The sequence below is a fragment of the Leishmania mexicana genome, chromosome 8 (assembly GCF_000234665.1).
Source record: "Leishmania mexicana MHOM/GT/2001/U1103 complete genome, chromosome 8".
NCBI lineage: Eukaryota > Euglenozoa > Kinetoplastea > Trypanosomatida > Trypanosomatidae > Leishmania > Leishmania mexicana.
The window spans coordinates 677,291-703,207 of record NC_018312.1 but is presented as its reverse complement, the minus strand read 5'-3'; the positions used below and the strand labels follow the sequence as shown (position 1 = coordinate 703,207).

The following is a 25,917-nucleotide window of genomic DNA, read 5'->3' as shown; positions in this document are numbered from 1 at the left end:
ACTGATGGGATTGCATGGGTCTGTGGTCATACACGCGCGTGGCTCGTCAATAAGCGGTGATGTGTAGGCGTGTGTGTGTGTGAGGCACAATCGTCTGGTGCCTCTTGCGTGATGTGCGTTTGCCGCTGACATCTATAATGAGCCGTCCGCCGCCCGTATATCGTGCAGTGCTCTGAGGGAGGACTCCATCACCTTCCCCTTACTCCCTTGTCGAGTTCAGCACGGGAGAGGTGGGGGAGTACAGAGATACCCAGTCATCACGTGTCTACTCCATTTGCATCGGCTCATGCAGTCTCCCCCTCCCCAGGCTCTTGACCACACCCACCTTCTCTCGCTTGCTGTACCGCTTTCTCCTTCTTACTCATGCGTCGATCCCTTCGCTTGGCCGCCTTGCCTTCTCTCCACTGCTGCCGGGACATTGCTCGGTGGTGGTGTTGCGTACTCTGACTCTGTGTTGGTCTTTTTCGTGCGTGCCACACACGAACGCAAATGGACACCATCGTGACGCATCCCATCTTGTCCTCGTGCTCGTAGCCTCTGTCACCATCTACCCCTTCCCAACCCTTGCTACACCAAGGACTTCAACAGCTGTATCAACCCGCCTTCATCACACTCTCGTCGTCTCGACGCCTACAGTCAAGCGCATCACTCTTTCCCTTTTCGAACTGTTCTTTGTACTTCCTCTCTGTTCCTCCCCGCGCGCAACAATGTCCGGTGTCAGGAAGCACTTGGGGGACGCGGTGAAGCTGCAGAAGCAGAATGAAATGGTGGATATGAGCTCTCTATCCGGCAAGACCGTGTTCTTCTACTTCTCGGCAAGCTGGTGCCCGCCGTGCCGCGGCTTCACGCCGCAGCTGGTGGAGTTCTATGACAAGCACCACGTTTCGAAGAACTTCGAGATCATACTTGCGTCGTGGGACGAGGAGGAGGAGGACTTCAATGGGTACTACGCCAAGATGCCATGGCTGGCGCTGCCCTTTGAGAAGCGCAACATTGTGGAGGCGCTCACGAAGGTGTTCAAGGTGGAATCGATTCCGACGCTTATCGGCTTGAACGCGGACACGGGTGAAACCGTGACGACGCGCGCGCGCCACGCGCTGACGCAGGACCCCGAAGGCGCGCAGTTCCCGTGGAGAGACGAGTAAGGCGACTGTGCGCTTGAGCCACAGGCTTTGACCCCCCACCCTGCTGCGCTAGTGGGCTGTGCGAGGACCAGGACTCGCGGCAGGACAACGGTGCTGCTGCTTGCGCCCCCTCTCCTGTCCCAGTCTTGCCGGGCAACCGCCACCGTCACACCCGGCCATGCTCTCCAGTTGCATATCGCGCTGCTCGAGGCGGCGGTCAGCTGGCCCTGGGCCCGCGCCTGCGCTCCACCTGGCCCTGTTCTCCTCCCCCTCCCTATGGCGCGCACAGCGGCCGCTGCTCCTGTTTGCCCGCTTTACAGGTCCACTGTTACCGCTTGTGGCGGCTCCGCCTCCGTATTTATAGCTTCCTTCTCTCATAGCTCTCTTTAGTTTTTTTCTTTCTCCGACTCCCCTCCCCCTCCCTCGTCTGCAACACGTGGCGGTGCCTGCGCATGTATACACATCTGTGCAGGCTCGCCTTCCAAGATTCGGGCATCTGTATTGAAGCGTGTTGTGCCCCGGTGACCAGCGTATCAGAAATGTGTGCCTTCCGCTGCGTCCGTGCGGTGTTGCGCAGCCGATGGCCTCGTGTGTGTGTGCGCGTGAAGGCCGCACTGTATGCGCTGGAGATGCTGACAAAAGCTGCGAGACAAGGAACTGCAGCCGACCATCGCCTGTAAATGCGCTGGTGCTGAGCTGTCGGGGAGGATCTGCGCGCTTCCGCTGCGCGTGGGTGTTGCGCGCGCTGCGCCACACTCCACTCCGACCCACTTTTACCCCCTCCTCTCTCTCTTGCGCGGCTTCGCCTAGACGGACGTGCACCCACTGAAGCTGGTACATCGATGCTGCTAGGGGAGGGCGAGGCTGTCAACAGTGAGTGTTGCCACATCGCGGGTGGCGACCCGGACACCCCAGCCTTTTGCTCGCTTTGCACGTAAAGGTATGCGGCGTCTCTCTTTCTCTCTCTCCCCCCTCTGCCGCTACTCTCCTGCGCCTCCGTGTCACACATACACACCAACACAGCTTCGCCGGGATTGTCTCTTGTCGGCTCTTTCATCGTGGCCCTCTTTCGCTGTATTGTTTCGCTTCCTGAGCTCCTTCATCGCGCGCGTCTCAGATCGTTGGCGCCAGCAGCGTGCTTTTGTGCTCTGCCGTTCGCGTACACAGGACAGCAAGGGGAAGGAAACATAAAAATGATCACCGGTACCGTCGATGCCGGGTCGGCCGCCAGAGCCGCGGCCACACCGCCAGCGCGCTTGTTTGACTGCTTGGACGCGGCCAGCAAAGAGCGAGTGACGATGTTGCTGAGCCACTACCAGGTACTTCTCCCAGTGGAGCAAGCTTCCTTTATGCAGGAGCTTGAGCGGTACAACCAGGAGCAACAGACATCCGCGCTGGCGCGGAACAAGAATGGTGAGGTGTGGACTCACTACACAAACCCGCGTCTGCAGGCAGTGCAGGAACGTGATCCTGCCTATGTCCTGCGGTCGATTTCCCACACAGCTGTTTCTCTTGGGTCGAAGGGCAACGAAGCACCGGAGGAGACGACTGCACCTTGCTCGCTGGAGGATCTTCTCCATACTCGCGGTATGTTCGGTGAGCCGGAAGGCGTTCCGATCCGCGTGGGGAAGATGTCTCTCTATGAGAAATTGCACCAGAACATGAGAAACCGGCGGAGCACGGCGGGTGGGAGCTTGGTAAAGACCACTACTTCAAGCATCCCTACCGCCGCCAATGCAGACAGTGGTGCTGCACGCATCTCCGTTTCGTTTGGGCCTTTGGCTGACGGCAAGAGTGAGGTGGGCGATAACGCATCTCCGAAGACATCGGCGCAGTCTGAGAGCGGCGAGCGCGCAGTGGCACCTGTATACGCTAACGCTTTCCCATCTCACACATCGTCGGTCAAGCCGTCTGCTCCGTACCGCAGCAACGCGTACCAAGCCGTGCGTCTTGCAATGAACTCGCCTGGATACACTGCGACGACGCCGCCGACCTCGGTGGCGGAGTTACAAACGCCGCTTGACGGCGTGAAATCCGTGTTGAACATCACCACCTTCCCGATCACGGAAGAGGAGTTGCGCGATTGGTTCGATGAGCTGGATGTGCATGGGCGTGGCGTCTTGAGCGTTGAGGAGTTCCAGCGCTACATGCAATCTTTGGAGCGTGACCTCGGTGTCTCGGCAGAGTATGCGATGCTTGAGCTCGACGGAGCGCAGCTAGCGAAGGATGGCTGGCTCAGCTTTGAGGCCTTTTCCTTCCTCGTGCTCCGCTTTGCGCGTGTCTGAGAAGAGAAGAAAACGAGAAGGTTGACGAGGAAGAAACTTCGAGCATCTTTTCTTTGTGTGTTTGTGTGTGGCGTCCCTTGTCCCCTCTCTCCCCCTCTCTTGGAACCAGGCTGCTTTTTTTTTCTGGCCTTGCATCCACAACTCCCCTCTTCGTGCTTCTGGCGTATCTGTGCGGGACCGCAGAGCCGTAGCACACACGCAGGCGCACGAGAACATCATCGCCTCCTGTGTCGTCCTCTTCATTGCTTTTCTCAGATGTGTTTTGTGTGTTCCCATTTCCTTTGATTACCATGTTTGTGTATTGTCCCCCTCCCCCCACTGCTCACCATGTAAATTTTTTTTTCGCTGTCGGGGGAGGGGCTTCCGTTGCTGACCTCGTTGAAGCAGCGGACAAGGTGTAACGGCAGGCAGATAGAGAGAAAATGGGTTTGGGTGTTGTGTGTGTGTGTTTGCGTGGAGGGACAGTGATCGCGTTTGAGATGATAAGAAAGGACAGAGCTATCGAAAGAAGTTGCCTGTCTCTTCTTCCCACATGGCGTCGATAGTGCTGCCGTTTTAGCTGATCCGCTGCGTCTCTCTCCCTTGCCATGCACGTGTGGGTCTCTGTGCTTGTGTGCGTCCGTGTATATCATCAGCCTGCTCGAATTGTGTTGTGCCGCGCGGTGTGTCAAACGTTCTCTATGTTGTTGCTCTACCATCTCCTGGTGGGGGCGCATCTTCTCGTCACTTTCTTTTCTTTCGCTTTTCGAGCGGCGCCCTCTCCTACCTCTTCCGTTCTTTCGGTGCATCTCCTCTCGTGTGTTGTGTGTCGCCTCCCCTCCCCCTCTCTCTTCCAGGGCGGGTCACCTTCTTCCACACGTGCATATTACACCCACGCACACCCATGTACATCATTGGAATCCTTGTCGGCTTCGTGGCCCACGCCTGGATGATAAACAAACAAACGCCAACAAGGCACGCATCATTTTCAGCAGCAGACGTTGTCCGCCGAGAAATGAGCGAGCGGTCTCTGATACCGACAAGGGCAGAGGGAGAGGCAGAAACAAGGAACAGAGATGGTAATCTGTGTCTTGGTGCTTCTGCTGCCCTTTCATCACGTGCCGCCGAATGTGGGTGTATCTGCGGCTCGCGTTGGCAGTAAAGATGGTGAGAGGTACGAAACGAAAAGAGAACGGCGCCGCGATGAAGATGAGCACCACGGGCGCCGACGCGTCATACATGCAGCTGCTACTGCGGCTACTCGCGGGTTGCGTGTTGGCCCTCGTCGTCTGCGCTTACGCACTTCTTGACGCTGCTGCTGCTGCTGCCACGACTTCTCCATTTTCTGTTCCTTTTTTCTCCCTCTCGAACTCCCACACGATGGTGTGCGCCACCACACAAACAAACACATGCATCTCATGTCAAGCAGTGTCTTGGCGTTTTTTTTTGCCGTTACTTTGCCTTTCTTGCACTTCACAACGTTCCTTTTCGAAGGAATCAACGTCTCTGCCCACCCCTCGCCCTATTCTCGCGCGCGATACATATACAAAGACGCACAAGTACACAAACACAAACACACACACACACACGAGCACGATCCATCGTCTTTGCCGCTATTGCTGGCATATGCTTCACCCTATTTTTTGTTTTCTTGGCGTTTGAGTGTGTTTGTGCGTCAAGGCCCTGTGGTGTGAGCCGTGCTTACATTCTTTTCCGCTGCGCTCTTCCACTCGCTCTGCCACTTCTCCCCTTTTCTCTCTCGCTCAACCGCGGGGGAGGGGGAGGCATCACTCTCTCTTTCCGAGAGGTGGCGGTGAGTTGCTGCGACGCACCCGTCTCCTCCTCTCGCTTTCTCCCCGCCCTTCGTCCCTTCTCTGCCATCTTCGACGTGTTTTTCTTTTTTTGTTTGTTTTCTTCTGTGGTTGCCCCTCTCCCTCTCTTTTCCCTTTTCGCTCTGCACGCGTGTTTCCGTGCACCTCTCAAGTCCCCCACCCTTCCGTCCCCCTCTCTCTCCCGCTCTGCGTTGTGAAGGAAAACGAAAAAACATCGACTATATGTTTAGACGCAAACTTGCGAGCAGCAACTGCACATACGTATCGTACGACGATCTGGGACCAACCCCCCTTCCCCCATCTCCGACTGAAGCACGTGCATTCACACCGCGCTCTTCTTTATTTGACTCTAGCACCCTCCGTTGAATTGTTTTGGTGCGGCCGGTAGCGCTACTTTGTGTTGAGCCGCTCGCTCCCCTTTTTCGCTCCCTTCCTCTGGGCCGGCGAGTGTGACAGTGCCTGTGTGTTGTGGCGTGGCCCTGCGCGCCGGCGTTCACGTTGGACATCTTGCCTTCGCGTCTTTGGTTGGTATTTTGGGTTCTTTTTCGTACACTTAACTCCTCAGTAGTGTTCTCCACAGCATCGCTTCTCCTTGCCTTCGCGCATCACGGAACACGTCGGCCCTCTGCCTCACCGCCTGACTCAGGCGCCTTTCTTTTTCGCGCGGACGCATCGTCACGGCGACGGCGAGAGACGCGCTCTCTGAAGGGCCTTCCATTTTGGCACTCCACCCGGACTCAAGTCGTCGCCCACCTCTCCGCGCACTTTGTGCTCGTTGGCTGCATTCGAAGGGGAGCGCAGCGTACGAGCCACGGACGCTTTTGCGGTCCCACCCATCTTCTTCGTCGAGGCCCTTCCCCACCCCCGCATCTTTTCAGCTGCTTTGCTTTCTCGTGCGCCAGGAGAGGAGGACGCAAGGCACAGCGAGGTCGGTGGACGGCGAGCGTCAGGCAGTCGCACGAACGGGAGAGAGGTGAGGTAGCAGGTCAGAACCGTTCTTTGATATCCCCTGCACACCCGCCTCCGGTTGATTTCATACGTATACACTGCGGTTGCCTCCACGGAACGCTCCCACACAGAATACGCTTATTCAAGATGGACTATGTGCTGGGCCTGCTGTACGCCACGAAGCGGTATGAGCCGCTCGACACGTCGAGAGTGCACCCCGGTGGCTGGGCGCCGCACCAGACACAGCCATCGCTGTTGCACTCCGCTGCGTTTGCCATGAACTCGCTGACCGGCGTGCCAGTGATGCCGGACATCGTTGGTGCCGGCAGTGACAACGACAACGATCACACCGCCGCTGTAGCGGAGTATCTGCTCACCCCTAAGTCAGGTAGCACCAATCGCAAATGGGCAGTGCCTGTGTCGGTTACTGCGAAGGCCACTCCGCCCGTCAAGGAAGCGAAGGCCGTTGAGGGTACGTCCCCGCTCAGGCGTGGCGGAAATGCTGAGACAGAGCCGCCCTCGTCGCTTCTTCCGCCACGCATGCCTACACTAGCTGTCGACCGCGCCCCTGCGGTGGCACTACCGCTGCACCTGCCAGGGTCCCGCCATCGCTCGTCGTCCCTGACAGCCTGTGGCATGCTGCCCTTGCCTACGACTGCTGCTGCGGCTGATCACACACTTTCTTTCCCTCGTGAAAGCTCTGTGCTGAGCCCGTTAGTCCCGGGCGTGTCTACACCGGTTATCGCCAGTGACGCGGTCCACAGCGCGACCGGTGGAGGAAGTGGCGCAACGGCTTCTGGTGGACGCCCCGCCATTCGGCCACAACGGCTAGAGTACAGTGTGCCCACCAAGGTGATTTCGGGGAAGTACGTGCTGCTATACCTACCCCCGCCTCACCGGGCAGGCGAGACATCCGCTGCGGGGTTGTGGGGTAGCGTCGGCCCTGGCAGTGCTCTGGCGGTCACTAGCTCCGGTGGCGCAGCTTGTGGTGGCGGCGGTGCCGGTGCCAGCGGCGCGCGTGCGCACCAGACATCGGCACTGCTGCAAAGTCCTCATATGGATCCTTCAAAGCAGCGTCTAGGCTCCAGCGCGTCGTCCTCTTCGTCCTTCATGACCGGTGTGAGCCCTCATACAATGTCCACTGGCGGCGGCCGGCCAAACTTCTCCGCGCCAATGAGCAAGTCCGTCGACCCCTCGGCATCCGCGTCGACGGCGACGGTTGGCGGACACCACCTCAGTAATCACCACGCCTCACACAGTGGTGCTGGCGGCGGGTCTGGCGCGGCGGCCCGGCAGGCCATCGTGTGCGCGGCTGCTGCCGCTGCGAGCACGCAGCAGAAGCTTCTCCTCTTCTACTGTCTCCTGCTGCATTGCCTGGCGCACCAGAAGCCGATGCAGGAGAAGACCAGCGTGCCGTTGCTGGATGGCCACGATGGCATGGACACGGCAGCCGCTGAGCCCGTTCCCGTCGCCGTTTTGGAGTTGCAGTACACGACAGAAGGACCAGCACGCAGCAACCCGGGTGGGATGTCGAGCGCTTCCACCCTCGGTGGTAGCGTTGGCGCTTCTGGAGGTCCGGACGGACACGGCAGCGTAGCTTCGATCTCTCCCGGGGTCACCGCAGGCGGTAGTGTCGGGGCGGGCAGCGCAGCTTCTCCGCCGCCCAGCGGGTCCCGCACACAAGTCTACAGCCCTTTACCAGTGTCCTTGTCCCCCCACAGCGCCACTGACGGCGTACGCGGAGTCTCGATGCAACCTGGTACCTCCTTCAGCGGTGGTGGCCACCTGTCAGCCACCGCCTCCGGCTCGGCCTCTCCGCGCGCATCTTCCGCCATTCCTTTGGTCCACAACGGCGGCGACCCTTTTGTGGCGCGATCAGAGGCTTGCCCAGACGAGGGAAGCGCTACGGCTGCGACAGCCTTGCACGAATTGTTGAGGGGCAGCCTCAGCAATGCTGACGTGGTGGCCACGCAGCGGCTCAGCTCAGTCCTGCGCCACCTTCTCGATGGTCAGCCGGACGTGTGGCTCAGCCCAGACAACATTGTCTTCGATAGCGAGATAACGCAGAGCCCGTACTATGGCGGGTGGTACTCGGTGGAGAGCAACGACGGCTATCGGCGAGTCATGCAGATGTGCAACATACAGTCCTGGCCGGCCGTAGTGCTCGTCGACCCGGCTGGCAACATCGTGACTGCGGACGCGCTGCAGTACATGGAGGAGGAGCTGGCTCGCTACATCGATGAGGTGGACGCCAGCATCGCAAGGGCGCCCGCGCTGCGTGCCGCGGCTCCCACCACTTTTCCCATCGTGGCGGCCTCATCACTCGCCACCGGCCCGGGGAGCACATCGATGTGTGCAACGACGAGGGCATTGGTGAGCGCGTCGTCTCCTTCGCCGCAGGCCAGCGAGGTCTCGCAGCAAGCGCTTGCTCTCCCACCACTCTATCAATACAGGGTAGACATCAATGGACCGGGCGTGAAAGAGAAGTCGCCGTCGTCACCGCAGCCGCGCGCGCCACAAGTGGCGGAGTCGCCAGCATTATCGCCGTTGCAGGGCGTCCCCACGGCGACGGGGCACTCCAACACGAATCCTCTAACTTCACGCGTCGAGGTTGCGGCCGACGATGGCAACGCGTCCACTAATGACTCTGCGCACACGCCAAAGAGGCGTAGCACAAGCTTATTGGGCTCCCCTGACCGCCGTGAAAGCCCTGCCTCTGTTCACGACCCACAGATCCCCACCGCTGAGCCCACCCCGGTGAAGGCGGTTTCCATTACAACGTGCTACGTGGCGGACAGCAGTGCACACTCGGCAACCTCTACAGCGACACCAGCGACAGCATCGATATCGGCAGTGACTGTATCTCCTCTGCTCCCCAACGCGAGCATGAGCAACAACGATTTCGCTGCCGGCGTACATCAGGGTATGATGAGCCCCGGTCGGTTGGAGGAAAAGGACGAGCAGGGCGACGGACAAGGTGTGCTCATTGCCGAGCAGCTGCGCGATACTGCGATGACGTCCCTCACTCGCTTCGCCACGGATGACGACAGTGACAACACGTGGCAGAAGAGTTCAGACAAGGCTTGTAAGAAATCGATCAGCCTCACGACCCAGCCTTTCTGCCGCCTCTCGATGCCAGCGCTGCATCAGAGTGCAGCCACTGCAGCGTCCTCAGTGACCTTCTCCCCCAGCAACGTATGCATGACGAAGGGCCACGCATCGTTCCCCAGCTGGGACCCAAAGGCCTACGGAGGCGACGTCGCCGGCGTGCTTGCAGTGAGTGACTTGGATTCGGAAATGGACATCCCTACTCAACTGGGCAAGACGGAGGGTTGCGGCAACCAGGCGTCCAAAGATTCCCCGTCATCTGCCAGAGAAGAGGAGGGGAGAAACAAGGCGCCAACTATTCAAGACCCGCTTGCATCTGTTCTACCGCTTACAGATGCTGAGGCGCCTAGCGCAGTGGCGCACGTGAAGACTGCGGAGGGCTTCATTGCAGCCGCGCCAGAGGCCCCGCCAATTTCACCGTCGTCCTTGCCAGCGCCGCTGCCGATGTTTTCCTCACGGTTTCCATGGAGTCGCGTGCTGGCGGATCCGCTGACGGTGCACGCACCAGTGTCCTTGCTGTCATCTGGCGTAGTCGCAGCGACCGCTGCCGCCTCCGCGGACGCACGGAAGGAGGACGGGAGTGTGTCCAAGGGGGACAAGACCGGCTTGTCGCCGCCGTTGCCTTCCTTGCGTCCGTTCAACCGTCGTGCGAGCACAACAGCATTACGCGGTGAGAGGCGGCGTGACGGCGCGGAGGATGGTAGAGTGGATTCGAGCGATTTCGACTGGACAACAGGCGCACGATGCTCGACCACGCCATCTAGAACGCCCGTTGCGACGGCGGTGGTGCCATCGTCTGTGGTGCCCCGGCACGCCGGACTAAGCAGCGTGTCTAACAGCATCTCCGAGTCGCTGTCAGCTATCGCCCTTTCGCACGACAAGCTCTTTCCGCGCAGTGGTGGGACGCGAGGAGCAGCGGCAGCCCAGCTGGCGTGGTCGGGGCGCCGCTTGCCGGTGCACCCGCTGCACCGCCTTGTCTTCTGCACGGTGACGGGGTGTGAGGTGCGGGAGCGGGCGCGTCAGGCAGTCAACGACAACACCCTGTCGTCTTCAGAGCCTGGAAAGGCAAGTGGGCACTTTATCGCTGCGTCTGTGATGCAGGAGGCCGTTTTCAAGCCCATGGCGGACGCCCCGAGTGAAAGTCTCGTGTTTCCATCCCTATCACTGGCCGACAGCATCGACGACGGCAGCGCGCGTCGCCTGCCCGTGTCGCGTGGATTATCCTGCCAGACCCAGTCGCCGCTACCTTCCACCCTGGCGCCACCGCAACCGTCACTGTCGGACACCGCGACGCAGCGAATCATGGAACGGCTGCTCGAGAACTGGCAGCGCGAGGTCGCAGTGAAGCTCATTCACTGCACGCATCTTTTGATCCTCTTCGGCGCTGGCTGGCATCCAGGAATGTCGAAGTTTGTGCGCGCGGTGCGCCGTCTATGCAGCGCCATGAACCCGCCGCCATCTTCATCGACCGGCGCACCGGTCTCCAGGAAAGGGTCCCACGGCGACGGCGGTGATGTGGGGGCCTTGCGTGGAGGTCTGAGCGGCCTGAAAATGCGGGGCTCCAACAGCCAGCTGAGCGCTGAGGACGATGATGTCGCTCCGTTCGCTTCTTTGAGAGGCTTCGGCAACTCCTTGATGGGCTGGACGGGCAGCGGCCCGATCGGCTTTGGGGACGCTAGCACTCGCCTTGGCATGCGCAGCTTCTGCAGCTTTACTCGCGCCGACGCTGACGGCGGCGACGCATCCGAGGAAGGGGAGCACATGGCAAGTGCGTCTCTTTCCGGTGAGGCGGCTGCGGTGGCCGACAAATGCCCCGCTTCCGATGCGACACCTCGCCGCTGCGTGCAGGTCATCTACATCAGTGCTGATGAGTCGCTGCAGGATGTGTGCTCCGCCATGGCGGAGATGCCGGCGGACTGGCTCTGCGTCTCCCCTTATGTGGCACAAAACACGCTGGAGCGTCAGCTTCAGGTGCACGCGAGTGAGATGGCGCGATGCATTTTTCACGTCAAATCCTTCCCGCGTATGGTGGTCGTAGAGCTGCCCGACGCACCGCAACCTACGAACGCAGAGCGCACGGTGGCCGTGCATACCGGGGTCATCAGCGCTGAAGACAGAGACGAAGTCGAGGACGAACTTGGCGACCCCGCTGGCACACTCGCGGCCCTGTGTGACGCTACCGTCGTATCGCAGCAGTTGCTTGAGCAGCGGCTCGACGGACTTTGGAAGGTGGTGCAGCTGCACGGCGAGACGCACCTCTGCGCTGATCCAGAGGGCAAGGAGTTTCCTTGGACGAGCGAGTCGGCTGATGTGCTGCGCATGAAGCAAGAAGATGTGTCGGCCTTCTCGCGCCCGGGGCAGCAGATGTTCTCTTCGTTCACCAGTGGCTTTCGACAACAGCAGCAAGACCTGCCCACCGCTCTATCTTCGCGTCCCTCTCCGCCGTTGAAGGGCAGCAGCCCAGGCGTATTCGAAGATGCGATGCTTCTTCATTCTCACAGAGAGCTGTTGAATGTCTCGGGTACATTGTCCAAGAAGGCGGCTGCCGTCGAAGAGGATGACTGGATTGCTACCGCTGATGCCGTGTCGCTGCACCGACCAGTGGAGCACTTCTTTCCACCCATCAAACCGTTCCTCGTGGCAGACGGTGAACTCCCATCTCTGCTGGAGAGGGGCGGCTACTTTGTCGTCCTCGGCGCATTCGGCTCCGTGGACTCGCAGCTGCACCAGCAGTGCGTCAACGCGCTTGATGAGGTGCGACGGTGGTTCTACGCAGAGGTAGAGGCGCGCAAACAGCGTGCGTGGTTGGAGCCGGCGCAGTTGCAGGTGATGGCACCGCATGGCACGTACGCAACGTCTTTCACGGTTGGCGGGGACCGGGCGACCTTGTCGCCTGCGGTGTTTCAAGCTACCGCAGGTGGCAGTACCGGAGCGGAGGAGCACACATTACCTACTCGCTACTCGCCGAGTATCACGGCGGCCGCAGCGCTGAGCGTTGCCTCTGGCGGAGCCGATCTTGGCTCGGCTTCCGCGTTGCACCGCCCCGGCCACAGCAACCTAAGCAACAGTAGTGGCAGCGCGCCGCTGCTCTTGGAGGATGGCTGGTCAGAAACGCGCGGAGGCCTGTCGCCCAAGCTTGCATCGGTGAGCTCCCCGATGCCCGGCCCGCTCACTCTTCAGCTGGATTCTCCCGCCGGACTACACGGGCTTCACTTGAGCTGTGCCCGTTCACTGGCAAGCGCTGCCACCGCGCACAAACCCGCCACTGCCGCTCGCCCGTTGCCGACAGTGTACTTTTATGACTCGATCCTCAGCCATCCGCCAGCGCCTGACTTACCGCCATCCGCGCCAGCGACGCATCACGGTGCTGACGCGCCTGAGCATGACAGGCTCGGTGTCGACGAGGAGGGTGGGCTGCGGGGGAGGGCAACTCTGCTGCGTCAAGCGTCACCTGTGCCGACCGGCACACCAGCCGAGGCTTTGCCTCCGCGGTTTGGCAGCGGTGGTGAGAGCGCGGCGGTGGCCGCATCTTCACCGTCGCTTGCTCCACCGCCGCGTGTGTCGGATAACACCTCGGCTCTTCGCCGTCGACACGCCACGGACCTGGCGCTCTTGCAGGAGTACATCATTGCGCCTATTCTAGAGGCGGATGAGAAGCAGCTGCCGGTGCGCGAGGGGGAGCTCTACCTGGCGTGCGTCCGGTGGCCGCAGCGGACGAGCGCGGTGCTGCGGCGCCGCCTGGCTTCCGAAGGGCGGCCAAACGCCTCAGCCCAAGCATCCTCCACGGGAAGTGCCGCAGGCTTGTCAACGTCTTCGGTATCGAGCGCCGCTGCCGGCGGTTCAGTGGGAGGAGGTACTGCGTCTCCCACGTCTGGCATGAACCCTGCTTTGCGAAGTCTCACATCTTCGCAGTCTTCTGGACAGGCACAGGTGTTGCCGGAGGTGATTACGCGTCGCTCCTCGACGCCGAGCGGTACCTCCCCGTTGCCGAGCTCGCCGACGACGCCTGTGCTTAGCAGCGTCAGTGCAGTCGCTGCAGCTGCAACGACCGGCGGTAGCAGTGCATCAAGTCACATCATCACTCCGGCCATGACGCCTGTTGTGCTGCCATCCTCCTCCTCGTCCTTCTCTACCGTGGCCAATGCTGGCGGTATCACTGCAAGCGGTAATGCAACCGACCTGACCTCCCCGTCTCTTGGCGCCACAAACCCGCACACCTCCGCTGCCACGTCGCTGAGCAACATCATGATGGAGGAGGAGGGCAAGGAAGGGTCGCCCTTTCCGGACTCGACGCCGCTGGCCTCCACGGAGACCATCAAGTCATTCCTTTATGATAACATTTTGCGCCTAATGGAATCCTGAGCAGGTTTTTTTTTGTGTGGGGGGGTGTTGTGGCCCGAGTGATGGACGACGAGGTGGGGTGTGAGGTGTGGGCCTGTACTGCATCTCTTTCCCTTGCTTGTGTCCGCATGCCTTGATTCTCTTGTTTACGCTATCTGTTGTCCCTGTGCTTCTTTGCGTGTGTGTGTGTGTGCTTGCCCGTTCTGTGGGGTTTACGTGAGCGCGACGTTTGAGAAAGCCAAGACGCACGCGCTCGTGCACACAGACATGCCGACACGCATGGCCATGCACATGCGTACAACCAAGCGTTGTCCAGGTGGTGGTTGTATGTCGGTGGGTGTTGCCGGAGCGTGCGCGTCTTGATCTCGGGGTGGGGTGTGCGTACCGTGTCGTAACATCTTGTGATGTCTGAAGACCCTCCCTACGTCTGAACCACTGAGTTGTCTGCCCGTCTGCCTGTGGCTGTTTCTCTCTATTTCTGTGTGTGTGTGCACGCCGCCCGTCTGTTCGACTCAACTTTCCTTTCGTGTTGTTGTTGATGTCTGTGTGCGCGTTGGCGGCCGCCTGCATTCGTTCGCTCGCTCGCTCTTTCGTCGTCCTCGTCGTCGTCCGTGCGTGAGTGATGGCGGATGCCGTTGACGAGTGCGTGTGCGTGCAGGGCGGCGTGCACGGCTGGTGCGGTTCTCCTGCAGTGATGTTCACTGCTTCTCGAGCAGGCCATGTTCGGACTGAATGCGAGATGGCGATAGCGACGATGCAGGTCGAGTATGCGCTGGTATTTTGTTTTCGCGTAGCCGTTTGTTTCTGTTGTGTGCCGGGCTTTGCAGTGCGTTCGCGTGAAGCTATCATGGACACCATGTTCGATTCACCCTATTTGCCGCTCCTTCCTTTCCTCCGGCTACCACATGGTTGCCCTGGAGGCTAACTGGGGGGAGGCTGGGGTGGGCGCAAACTGCGCATGAGGACCCCCTCTCCTCCCCGTGCGAGATGGGCAACCTGTCCCGCGCACGCATGCGTATCCCGGAAACGCACATACAGGCGAGACCTAGAAACGCTTCGCACGGCGTCTTTTCCCTTTAAGTGGCTCCTCTTCCAGCGCCGCAGACGTCGGCGTGCAAGTGAGGCGGTGGCAAACGGTATGAAGGCAGATAAAACTCTACGCTTCTGCTGCCCCCCCCCCCCCCCACCCCGGCACTCCACCATATCCTCCAAACCTCTCGCTCACCCTCTCCTCCTCTCCGTTTCTATGCTCATCAACTGAGCAGTTCGTTCCCTTCCTCTATATGCGCCTTCCGGGAAGCCCGGGCCGAGGTCTATCCACTCATCCGTACGCACACAAGCGTAGACGAGGGCAGGGTCAAGCACACACGCCTGTCGCAGTCCTTGAACTGCTTCCCTCCACTTTCTCTCGCCATCCCCCGGCTACCTGTTACACCGCCTTCGACCCCCCGCTTCTCAACGCTCTCGAATGCCGCTGAGCTTGGTGACCTCTCAGGTGCGGCAGGAGGTGCACAACTTCTTCCAAGGTGTCGTGGAGAGCTTTGGCGTTGTTGTGGTATGGTCATCCGGGCTTGATAAGCGCCGCGCGCGCGACGGGGCCGAGGTGACGGATGAGCAGGGAAGCCTGTCACCGCCGCCGTTCTCATCTACATCGTTGGCGGATGTGGGTGAGAGGGCGGCTGCAGAAGGCGCACCCCCGACAAAGCCAACACCAGGGTCCACCGTGCCGCTGCCGCGGACCGCACTTCTCTCTGGGAGCGGCCCTGGTGCACCCCGTCTGGCGCGCACCTTCTTGATGCCGTCGTGGAGTTTGCTGGAGCGAGATCCAAAGCTGTGGATGCTCCTGCGCAAGAACCTCCTGGCAAACCTTGCCCTTGCCTGTCTTACGCTCATGTACATGGGACTCTCACGCTGCCTCGCCTCAAGCACGCCATCTTCTCTGAATAGTGCGGCCGTGGGCGGTAGAAGTGCGACCACTGCGAGCCTCTCAGCGGACGCGCGCAGCAGCAACGGTACCACTTCAACGAGGTCCCTCACCACCTCCTTGGTATTCCTCTTGTTGTTATGGTCGGTGCGGTTGGGTCTGTGGATGCTAAAGTATGTCGGCCAGTGGCCCTTCTACACTCTTCTGCAGATCATCGGACTTGTATGGTTTAGCCAGCTCTACCGCGAAACCTGGCTGGTGCGCAAGGGGTGGGTGCTCCGTGGTACCGAGCTACGCGAGGCACCAGCCGCAGGGTCTGCGAAGAGCAAAGTCATGGCGGGTGGTGGCGGTGGGAGTGACCCTAGTGCCGCCTCCCATCACGCACCTCCTACGTCCCCGCCGCCGTCCGTCGCCGCCGGCGTGGCGCTGCCATGGCTTTCACCTATTCCACTGTATTCCGGCGCCGAAAGCAGCGGTGGCGGCAAAGATGGTACGCCGTACGAGGCACGGGCATTTTCATCTTCGTTACTGCTCATGTGCGCGGCGCTTCTGCGCTCTGTCCCGCCGTACATACGACACACCACGAACTTGGTGTGGCGCATGATCACGCACAAGGGTCCGACGGCAGTGCTGCAGGACTGGGTGCTCGGCGACGCTTCCAAAGCTGCTGCTGCTGCTGCTGCTGCTGCATCTGCTTTGACCAGTGCCCGCCATCATCATGCCCATACCTCAGCTGCCGCATCGCCGCACCAGTCGCAGACAATGTCCACAAGCCCCGACCCGTTTGCGACCGTCGTCCTTCACCTAGAATCCATCAGCGAGGTGCTGTTCAAGGCGCTGGCAACCATGTCCTTTGCGCTCTTTGCATCCGCAATCGAACGACTGCCGCTGATCGGCACGCCACTATGTGCGGTGCTCAATGCACAGCTCTACGTGTTCTACGTATTCGACTACCGGTACGCCGCGCAGCAGCAACCGGACGCGGTGCACCATCGCGGGTCAGCGCTGACGTACCAGCTGCGTCACTTTGAGCAGTGCTCGATGTACTACGCCGGCTACGGCATGAGCTCCGCCGTGCTGTCGCTGTGGCTGACACACCAGCTCGGCACAGTCGTGTCTGTGTGCGCCGTGTCGGTGCTATACTCGTGGCAGGTGGTGTGGAGCGGCTTTGCAGTGCCGCTACCCTCGTCTCGACCGGTGCCGCTCTTCTCCGTGTGGTTCTATGCGGTGGATATGGCGCAGCGACACTACGCTGTGCTCTGGCGCGTGGTGGTGATTGCCATCCTCCTATACCTGCCCTTGGACTGCGCGTGTTGGCTGTTTGGCACTGGCGTTTGAAGCGTTCCACAGCCGTGGGCGGCGCTTCCCAGAGGACCTGTGCCACTCGCTCCGTTTTTGACCTGCTACACCCCCCCCACCTCTCCGGGCGCTTGTCCTGTCAGTGTTTCGGCATGCATGTGCGTGCCTTTGTGAAAGCGCCTGCTGCACGCATCGCCTCACTTTGTGCTTCCCAAGAGCACCGATTCCCGCCGGATGGCGGCGCGACCATTGATGCGCGCCGCCCGCTCACCACGCTGCAGGAAAAGGAAGAAAATAATAACACTCGTGCTGGGAGCCTCAGCTCGGCACGAAGGCACACACACACACACACACACACATACACGATCCCTCCGTCTTCCCCTGCTGTTTTGGACTTTTTTCTCCTTCGCTCCACGGCTTTGTCTTTTTTTTCCAAACGATCGGTTTCTGCTTGCCCTCACGATCATCAGCTTTACATGCCGTCCCACCCGCTTTGAATGCACACATGCCGAACAAGGACTGCTGTCGCCGGGGTATTTGGCGATCTCTTCACGCGAATTTCTTGTCCATTCACAGGTGTATGTATAAGTGCATGGTTGCTGGCTTCTGCTCGTCTACGTCTTGAACTGCTTTCCTCACATGTCGTCACTGTCTTCTCTGCCGCTTTCACTTTATTTTTTTTTTCTGTGCAGAAGTCGGTGCTGGCCGCGAATGTGTCCGTTGCGTGTATTTGCCATTCTTTGGCGTGCTTCGCTTTAGCGGCGTACATGCTGCCCTGCTCTTCGTCCCCTTTCTTCGTGGGTCTCTCACGGAGTTGTAGCTTTGCCAGCACGGACACTGACCATCAGTCGGGTCACTATCTCTCTCTCCCTCTTCTTCTTCTCCCCCCTCTCCATCCCTCATTGCAGGAATGGATGACGGAGCTGAAGGACGCTGACAAGACATCCAAGAAAGAGTCGCGTGTCGCTCGCCGCCTCAGAGACAGTGGTGGTCTGCTGTATGTTTATGTATGCGTTGGCGCGTGTATGTGAGCACCGCCGTCTGCCGTTTGTGCGTTGCAGAGTCGATTGTGCCCTTCCTTCTGTAAGGGAGGCGAAAAGGAGGCCCATCAAGCGAAAGGCGGTGGATGCTATAGCTGCCATTTTTAGGCGACAGATCAAGTCTCTGTAGGCTCGCCAGAGGATGCGCAGGCGCGCAGAGGGATACGCATGTGAAGAGGCTGCAGACTCGCTGCCGGTCGCTCAAGGGGCGGCGTCCCTCATATGGGCTTGTGGCGCGAGAGCCGAACATGGCGCGGCCACCCCTCGCGCACCTCTTCCCTGGTGCTATTCTCTCTGCCGTCTTTCTTTGCTTGGCGACTTCGTCTCTGAACCCCTTCCTCCCCCCACAAATGCGCACACGAGCACGCCGGCGTTCTCCTTCCTCTTTACCCAGACAGAGCAACAGCGGCTGCAGCGCAGCACACAGGCCAGGGGGTCGAGGGCAGCGTGACAAGCTCGCTCACACACAGCTGGCGCCTCCCCTTGTCAGCACATCCTTGCAGTCTCTCCAACTCTTATCCACTCGACGCAGCGACTTATGGCTTACCACGGCTTCTTCCGCTTGACTGCCGCGGCGTGGGTGGCGCTCATGGCGTTGTGTCTCTCCGTGGCCCTCATCTGTGTAGCCGCTGTTGCTGCGCCCACCTTCTCCCCATCCTCCGCAGCCCAGCAGTGTAGAGACAGGCGCGTCGCGCACTTACGCACCGCTTTGCTCGACAGGGCACCGTATCATGTAGAGGCGATCCCCGATCCGCCGCTGGAGTGGGGCATTCACACGCCGTGCAAAAAGTTCGGCCGTGGCTGCCCGGACACGTACGTTCAGTTTCTCGAGGAACTCGTAACATCACTGAAGGGTGAGGTCTCTGATGGAGACGCTCACGACGTCGCAGGCGCGGTCGCGGAGAAGAGGAAAGGGACGGAGAACGCGACATGCCAGGCTCAAACGGAGCTGGGCAATAGCGCGGCGACACTAGTCGCAGCTGCCGTTGGGACCCCCGAGGGATGCATCAACGGCGTGGACGACCGCGTTGCCGACGCTGCTGTCTCTCTTGTATCACTCCTGCCGTGTGATCTCCGACTTCCTCTGCAGATGTCGTGGCCGTACGAGGCGAGGAAGCGTCTTGAGAACCTGCTCCATCTCCTTGCCACTCGCGAGTCCGAGCTGCGCAGAAACGGTGTAGCGCCGGCGCCGTTGCAGCGACTCTACCATGTACCATCTGCCGAGCACATTCACTTGGTGGAGGACCTAGACGGCGCCATAACGGCGCGGCTGCAGAGCGCTTGCGGTATCGGCTCAGCGTCGTCGGCGGCACCCCTGCCAGAGGGGTGGACGCTGCAGAAGTGGGAAGACGTGTACGGCTTGTGGTGTCGACATGTCGAGCAACAGCATTCAAATCGACGAGATGATAGCTTGAGCGCAACTCGCGTGATAGCAGCACCTCCCTCCAGCTTGGTGCTTCTACCTCGCAAGGTGTGGCACTGCACTGCACTCCACCACGCGACACTGTACCTGCAGCTGCTAGTGCGCGCAGATCAGCTTCTCGCCTGGGCTTGGAGCTGGACCTTTTGCAATGCAGTACCGAGCGCGTTTCTGGTGTGCGTTCTTCTCTGGCTTTGCGTGGGAGATGCATGGACGGATGCGGCTGAAGCCTTCGTATTGAATGCGTCCGCGGTTACAGCTGATGCCACAGGGCAAGGCGACGGTGTGGTGAAGGAGGCTAGTGCGAGTAAAGGTACCACACCTAGCGCAACACCGCACGAATGTCGGCTGCCCTCGACGACCACAGGATCTCCCTCGACTCCGACCGTGAGCTCTGCCGTGTGGGGGGCCGAGGCAGCGCCGTCGACGTCCCCCGTGGCGTCTGTCGTCCTCGCAGAGGGATGTGACTCCCCTCTGCGAGGGCACGGCGCGGTGCCCGCCTCGGAGCACTGCCACCACCAACACCAAGGGCAGCGGGAGCGTCGCGCTGCGTTGCTACGCTGGCGTTTTGCCGCCTCTGCTCTCCACCGCTCCCCCACGCTCTTTTTTCTCAAGTTGCGGCTGCTCCTGTGCCTCCTTGTGACAGGTCAACTGCTGTGGAGCGTATGGCGTGTCTTGGCTGCCAGCCATGACGTGACCGCCGCAGCTGCCCCACTCCTGCAGTTCCTTCTCCCGTCCTGGCTGCTGGCGTGCCTGAGCGCGTATCTTGTTGTGCCGCTGCAGATGATGGTGCTGGGCACAGCGTTGAAGGGTGCACTAAGCGCGCACGAAGAGCTACTGTCTTTCCAAGCCAAGTGCGCAGCTGAGCAGCGTGCTCTTCTGAACGCTGCTGGCGTGCTTCCGTTGGGTGACTGAGAGGTATGGCGCTGTGCAGATGGAAGGAGAGGACACGGATGTTGCATCCATATTTTCCCTTAGCCTCGCAGAGCCTACCTGGCTGCATGCATCCACACATCCACGGTGCTCGAGGCGACGCAGCTCTTCGTCTCCGTGCTACAAAAAAGGAACAAAAGCGGAAAATGGACGCGTGCTCAGGGGTCTGATCACTCGAGCAGAGACGGCCTGCGCCGCCACGAATGCTGCTCGGAGGGCGGACAAGCGACGACGTTTTCTCGAGGTGGGCGCCCCTAGAGATGGTTGGGGAGTTTGCTTTTGTTTTCTGTCACTCCATTCTACCACCACGCGTCCTCTGTCTGTGTCCCGCATCGTGGGACGCGCACCGCAGTGCCCCTTCCCTTTTTTCTTCTCTCCTCCGCACCGTCCCCTCTACACATTTGCGATCTGTCTCTCTCTCTCTCTGCATGTGCCGGCCCTTTCTCCTTCTCTGCCTCATGATACACACGCACGCACACACACACAGGCATGCCCACGCCTATCCACAAAAGGGTCGCGCACACGAACCGTCCTCCGCCCCTTCCTTCGCGACGTGCCTAATCGTAGGAAGGCGAAGGAAGGCCGAAGACTCAACGCCACACCGCCGCTCGTTTGTCGGATACCATTTTCCTGGCACGTCGCGCGTCCCTCTTATCCCCCCCCCCCCCACACCTCTGTCTCGCTGCGACCTGTACCTCAGTCCCCCTCCCCTTCCTGCCGCGTACGTACAACTCGCGGTTTCACCATTTTCTTTTCTTGCTCGCTCTATCCTACAGAAGCCTCAACGACGGCAGCAGTGGGTGCAATGTCGGCGGACTGCCACCCAGAACGGTTTGAGCGGGTTACCGTCTACGTGGACATTGCAGTTGCAGCGAACGCACCGGAGGAGGGGCGAGGGGACGTGGAGGAGGCGGCGGTGCTGCTGGAATTGATACAAGCTTCCGCTGCAGCGGTTACTCGCCAGCTTGTTGTCGTTGATAGCAGCAGTCTTGCCTCTGCCGAAGAGGAGGCAAGGTCTTCTCTGTCACCGGAGGCGGATACCAACACCGCCTCTGGGGCCGCGTCGTTGAGTACGTCCACCACACTGCAGCTGCTGCGTTACTGGCAGGCAGAAGAGGCAGATGTGTACACGCGCGATGTCAACAACACCGTTCCCTTCATGCGGGCCTGGGAGTGCTTGATCACATCCAAGAACACACGAGATGGCGCCGTGACATACGCGTTGCATCGTCGACAGATGCCGGTGCTGTCGCTAGCGCTAGCGCAGGCCAGCACGTCCACGAGGACACCAAAGAGCGCTGTGGAGGAGCTGCTTTACACGTGTGTGCCAAGCGGTGCCACGCGAGAGGACAAAAGGGATGCCATCGTTCGCTTCTTCACGTTTCCGCCTGAGTTGGGCGCTTACGTTGTGGCGCCGCCCGTGAGTGCCGCAGACGAAGCAAAGCCTCGCCGCTACTCCGAGGATGGCCCTGCGAGTGCTTCTACGGCTGCGGCGGCGGTAGTGGTGAACAAGGACGGTTATCCGGTGCGCCTGCCGTGGACCTCGTCTCTGCTCCCGCCACCACCTACGCGCTTTGCCGGTGTCTTGCGAGAATTGTGCTTGGCGGACAGTGCGCAGATGGAGATGCTGCGGCGGCGCAATCCACTTCTCCCGGGTGTCCTGACTGCCTTTCATCGCTACGGAAATCGGGGCCTGCTGCGCAGTGCTCTGCAACGCGGGTACCGTGTCGAGGTAGCGGAGACGGCAGAGAGCGATGAGGACGCCGTGTCGGCAGAGGACTGGGTGTGCCGGTTTGTGGATCCGTCCCCCACCAACGGTGACGAAGTGGACTCACACAGGAGACAGGCAGGTGCCGCAGCCACCTTGAGGAACTTTGAGTCGACATGGCTAGACTTACCGCTGCCGAAGACCCAGTCGTAAGTGTGGCGATCCCCTCACCGTGCAGGGGGTGAGGGACTGAGTGACGGCGCGTCGCCGATGACGTTGTTTTTGCCGAGAAGGGGCCGAGTCGCGGCCAGGTCGCGTGCGGATGGCCGGGACACGAGCCGCAACGTTTGTCTTGCTTCCCGATGAGCGAGAAATGGAAGGACGCGCTGACAGCCAAAGACGTGCGAAGCCTACCACCTGATTTTGTACGGTGTGTATTGGCGGCCTACCTGCCCTGGATCTGCACCTGGGATGTACGATGGGTACTCCCCACCTAGCCCACGTCCCGTAATGCCTCATGCTTGCATGTTTCGCGTTCAGTGGAGGCTTTTCTCGCGCTCTTTGAGAAATGTTTTGCTCTCTGGTGTGCTCTCACGAGCTTAGGCGCGTGCACATATGCGCACCACATCACCGATGCATCTCTCTCTCTGTGAACGTGTCCTTCCCATGCGTCGCGCTTTCTCTACATTGTCACGGCATTGCCATCCCCCTTCTCTTGCACCCTCTCCTTTCCTCTGTTCCACTGGATGCTTTTCTTTTGTGGAGCTGGGCCCGCGAAGCAGGTTCTTGCGCACCGCTACGCAAGGCATCTTCTGAGGGTCGCACAGGTGCCATCTTCGGCGGTGGATTATCCCTGTTGATCCGCTTCTCCCCTGTCACGCGTGCCACGCTCCTTTGCAAGCATGTCCAAGATCAATGCGACGTACAGTTCCGGCTACTACATTGCCCCAGATGTCGACTTTCGAAAGCTTGAGGAGCAGCAGCGTCAGGAGCAGCGCGGCAAGCGCAAGCACGGAGGTGCCGACGACGGCGGTGACGACAATGTCAAGCGGCAGACGTTTGCCATTCCGTTCGATGTAATCTGCGAGCACTGCCACCGACGCATCGCTCGTGGCAGTCACGTCTACGCCAATCGGCGGGCCATCGACAAGCGCTACCTCGACAGAATCCGCATCTGGGAACTGGAGATATTGTGCCGCTTCTGCAAGGGCAAGTATTACCTGCGCACCGACCCCGAGACCCCCAAGGACACGGGCGGCTACATCTGCGAGAAGGGCTGCAAGCGAGTCGAAGGCGACTTCTACTCCCTCAACAAGCAGAATCAAGCTGCGCGGGAGGAATGGGAAAAGGCGAAGGCGGAGGCAGAGCTGAACCCGCTGGCGGCGCTGGAGAGAGAAAACGAAGCGGCCCGCGAACTGGAGGAGCGCAACCGCCAGATCGAAGAGGCAGTGGAGGAGCGCACCGGACACGATGATGGGGATCTGCTCACAATGCTGCGCAGCCGCCCCCGCCGCACCGAGGTGTGTGCGGATGCACTCGACAACGACGGCGACGAAGACGCGGATGACCGCGGCAAGACGGGCATGGCACTGAGTTCTACAAGTGCCGAGCCAGCATCGTCACCGCCGTCATCATCGTCAACCGCTTTCCCATTGCCAAAAACCTTTACGCTTGGCGGCGACAGTGACGGCGACGGAAGCGGCGGCGAAGACGAGGAGGACGCCGATGAGCGCGCTTTCCGAGAATTCAACGAGGACATGGAGCGACGTTGGCGTGCCCTGGAGCGCCAGCAGCGCGCGCGGCAGCGGCATGAGGAGCAGCAGAGCACCCTAGGCGAGACGACGATGCCCGCTGATGAGGACGAGCTGAGGCGTGTGCTGGCGCGCTACGGCGGGGATCGCCGCGTCACAGCGGAGGCAGTGACAACCACGGAGGAGGAGGCGGAGAAGCCGGATGCACTCCATACCCTGGGTAGCGCGTCGTACCCAATACCCATGAGCACATCGGCACCAGCCGTTACACCCAGGAAAAGTAGCATCAAGCAAAACAAGTTCTTCGTTTACAGCAATGACCATGACGACGACGTTGACGACGCAGATGCTGAAGAGTCGCTGCTCTCTCGCCTGCGCGGAGCTCCACCGTCGAGGCCGGCCTTTGTTAGCACGGCTCGTGCCCCCAGCACCGTCTCGATCACCTCAGGAGTGACGTCATCTGCGCAGCCCGCCTCTCGTTTTCCAGGCCCGAGTGGCGCCTCACAGACACACCCGCCGCCACTGAAAGGCGGCAGCTCCCTTCTGCGGCTCCTAGTCGACGATGAGGATGACGAGGATGGAGCTCACTGAGCAGGGGAGTTGTTGCACACGCTCCTGCACTACATGCTCCGCCTTGTGAAGTCTTTTTTTTGCCTTTCTTCTTTTTTCGCGACGGTCGTGTGAGCGCAGTCCTTGCGCTAGTGTACATGGCAGGCGCGTCGGCGAGGCGGTTGAGTGGCGGAGAGGGGGTGAGGGGGAGGGGCACGCAGCTGCTGCCCCTACCCCTTGCCCTGTCTGCTGCTTCAGCGAAGTCGAAAGGTTCTCCTCAACACGTATGTACGCAAACGTGAGTTTTCGGCACCATCTTTGCTAGCTCAAGGATGGAGTCCACACATCGCGAGAAGGCGAAGGACAAGCTCGCGTCCCTTTTGTTTTGGATGCTGTGGCGCAGAAAAAACAGAGATGAGGGGGTAGCGACCGGCTGTGTCGACTGATCGCCGTCCCCGCTGCTCCCTTTAGGGCAGTCGAGGTTCATGAAAGTGTGCGCCGGTATGGCATGGCGTCTCTCTTCTGCTTCTACCTTCGCCCCCCCTCCCTCCCGTCCCCATGCGCTGTCTCTCCTGGATGCGTTCTGACCTCCTTCCTTCCTTGCTCGACTTCCCATATGCGCGCGTATCGGATGCTGCTTACATGTTATGCTGCCGCTCGCTTGCGTGTGCGGTGTGGTGGCGGTGGTCTTCCCGCCTTCGAACATGGCGGCGCAGCTATCGCAACCGGGCATACGCAGCAGGCATAATAGATAGCCAACCACGACGAGAGACACAAGACGCCTTCCCCTCCCTCCCTCAAAAGGAGCAGCCAAAACGAGAAAGGAAAAAAATAGGCAAGTCGTGTACTGTTCTTTCTTCCCCCTCTCCTCACTTCCCGTTCTTCTACGCGCTATAACATTTGCATCGCACCCGTGCTGCAAGGTCGCGCGAACGCCTCCCCTCTCCTCTACTCCCCTCCCCGCCGCGCGCGCATTGTGCGGTACAAAACAAAAAAAGGACTTGCCGTGTGCGCGTGTGCTGAGGTAGACTTCATAGTTGTTTCTTCTTGCAGCTTTTGGACCTCTTCTTGTGCGTGCCAGGCTCGCTCTCCCCATCGTAATGTCTGGTGGCCCACCGCCCCCACCGCCGCCTCCGAGGCCAGGCGCAGCCGGAGGCGGCGAAGTGCACACGCTGTCCATGTTCAGCAAGCGACCCGTAGGGTCGCCAGGCGCACCTTACTCCTCCGTCGCTGACCCAGGGGCGGCGCGCCGGTCCAACATGCTGAGTGCTTACAGCCAGTACGCAAATCCCGCCGCAGGCACCATGGCGCCGCCGCCTGCAACCACAGGTAGCGGCTACGCACCACCGCCAGGGCCCACGGATCCAGCTGCTCCACCTCCTCCTGTTCGGCAACTTGTGGCGGCAGGGACTCTAGAGGCGGGCAAAGGCCACCCTTTACCATCACCCGCTCAGCTGACCTTAGGCCAGCCCTCTGGCAGCTCACCTCCTCCACCCCCTTGTGCGGCCCCACCGAAGCCGGCAGCCCTCAACACGCCGTGGGCACCGCCTCCGCCGCCTCTTTCGTCTGCTGCCTCTGCGGGTGGTCCGCGTATAGGTGGCGCCTCTCGGTACGCCGTGCCCAACTACGCTTTTGACGGAGAGACGAATACGAGTGCCGCTGGCCCGCCTCCACCG

General features: G+C 60.5%; 7 protein-coding genes across 7 annotated transcripts; all 7 read left to right on the top strand.

Annotated features, from left to right (window-relative positions):
- Window positions 1-707: 707 nt before the first annotated feature.
- On the top strand, window positions 708-1,145 carry LMXM_08_29_1160 (tryparedoxin; the record flags this gene model as incomplete). The annotated part of the gene is made up of 1 exon (XM_003872392.1): window positions 708-1,145. The coding sequence occupies one exon, from the start codon at window positions 708-710 to the stop codon at window positions 1,143-1,145; it is 438 nt and encodes a 145-aa protein (XP_003872441.1).
- Window positions 1,146-2,317: 1,172 nt separating this feature from the next.
- LMXM_08_29_1170 (conserved hypothetical protein) lies at window positions 2,318-3,409 on the top strand (the record flags this gene model as incomplete). The annotated part of the gene is made up of 1 exon (XM_003872391.1): window positions 2,318-3,409. The coding sequence occupies one exon, from the start codon at window positions 2,318-2,320 to the stop codon at window positions 3,407-3,409; it is 1,092 nt and encodes a 363-aa protein (XP_003872440.1).
- A 2,906-nt stretch (window positions 3,410-6,315) lies between these two features.
- Window positions 6,316-13,638, top strand: LMXM_08_29_1180 (conserved hypothetical protein; the record flags this gene model as incomplete). Its single annotated transcript, XM_003872390.1, has 1 exon — window positions 6,316-13,638. One exon carries the CDS (start codon window positions 6,316-6,318, stop codon window positions 13,636-13,638), a length of 7,323 nt encoding a protein of 2,440 aa, XP_003872439.1.
- A 1,447-nt stretch (window positions 13,639-15,085) lies between these two features.
- LMXM_08_29_1190 (conserved hypothetical protein) lies at window positions 15,086-16,879 on the top strand (the record flags this gene model as incomplete). Its single annotated transcript, XM_003872389.1, has 1 exon — window positions 15,086-16,879. One exon carries the CDS (start codon window positions 15,086-15,088, stop codon window positions 16,877-16,879), a length of 1,794 nt encoding a protein of 597 aa, XP_003872438.1.
- Window positions 16,880-18,418: 1,539 nt separating this feature from the next.
- On the top strand, window positions 18,419-20,215 carry LMXM_08_29_1200 (conserved hypothetical protein; the record flags this gene model as incomplete). Its single annotated transcript, XM_003872388.1, has 1 exon — window positions 18,419-20,215. One exon carries the CDS (start codon window positions 18,419-18,421, stop codon window positions 20,213-20,215), a length of 1,797 nt encoding a protein of 598 aa, XP_003872437.1.
- Window positions 20,216-21,038: 823 nt separating this feature from the next.
- LMXM_08_29_1210 (conserved hypothetical protein) lies at window positions 21,039-22,154 on the top strand (the record flags this gene model as incomplete). Its single annotated transcript, XM_003872387.1, has 1 exon — window positions 21,039-22,154. One exon carries the CDS (start codon window positions 21,039-21,041, stop codon window positions 22,152-22,154), a length of 1,116 nt encoding a protein of 371 aa, XP_003872436.1.
- Window positions 22,155-22,843: 689 nt separating this feature from the next.
- LMXM_08_29_1220 (conserved hypothetical protein) lies at window positions 22,844-24,283 on the top strand (the record flags this gene model as incomplete). Its single annotated transcript, XM_003872386.1, has 1 exon — window positions 22,844-24,283. The coding sequence occupies one exon, from the start codon at window positions 22,844-22,846 to the stop codon at window positions 24,281-24,283; it is 1,440 nt and encodes a 479-aa protein (XP_003872435.1).
- Between the last annotated feature and the right edge of the window lie 1,634 nt (window positions 24,284-25,917).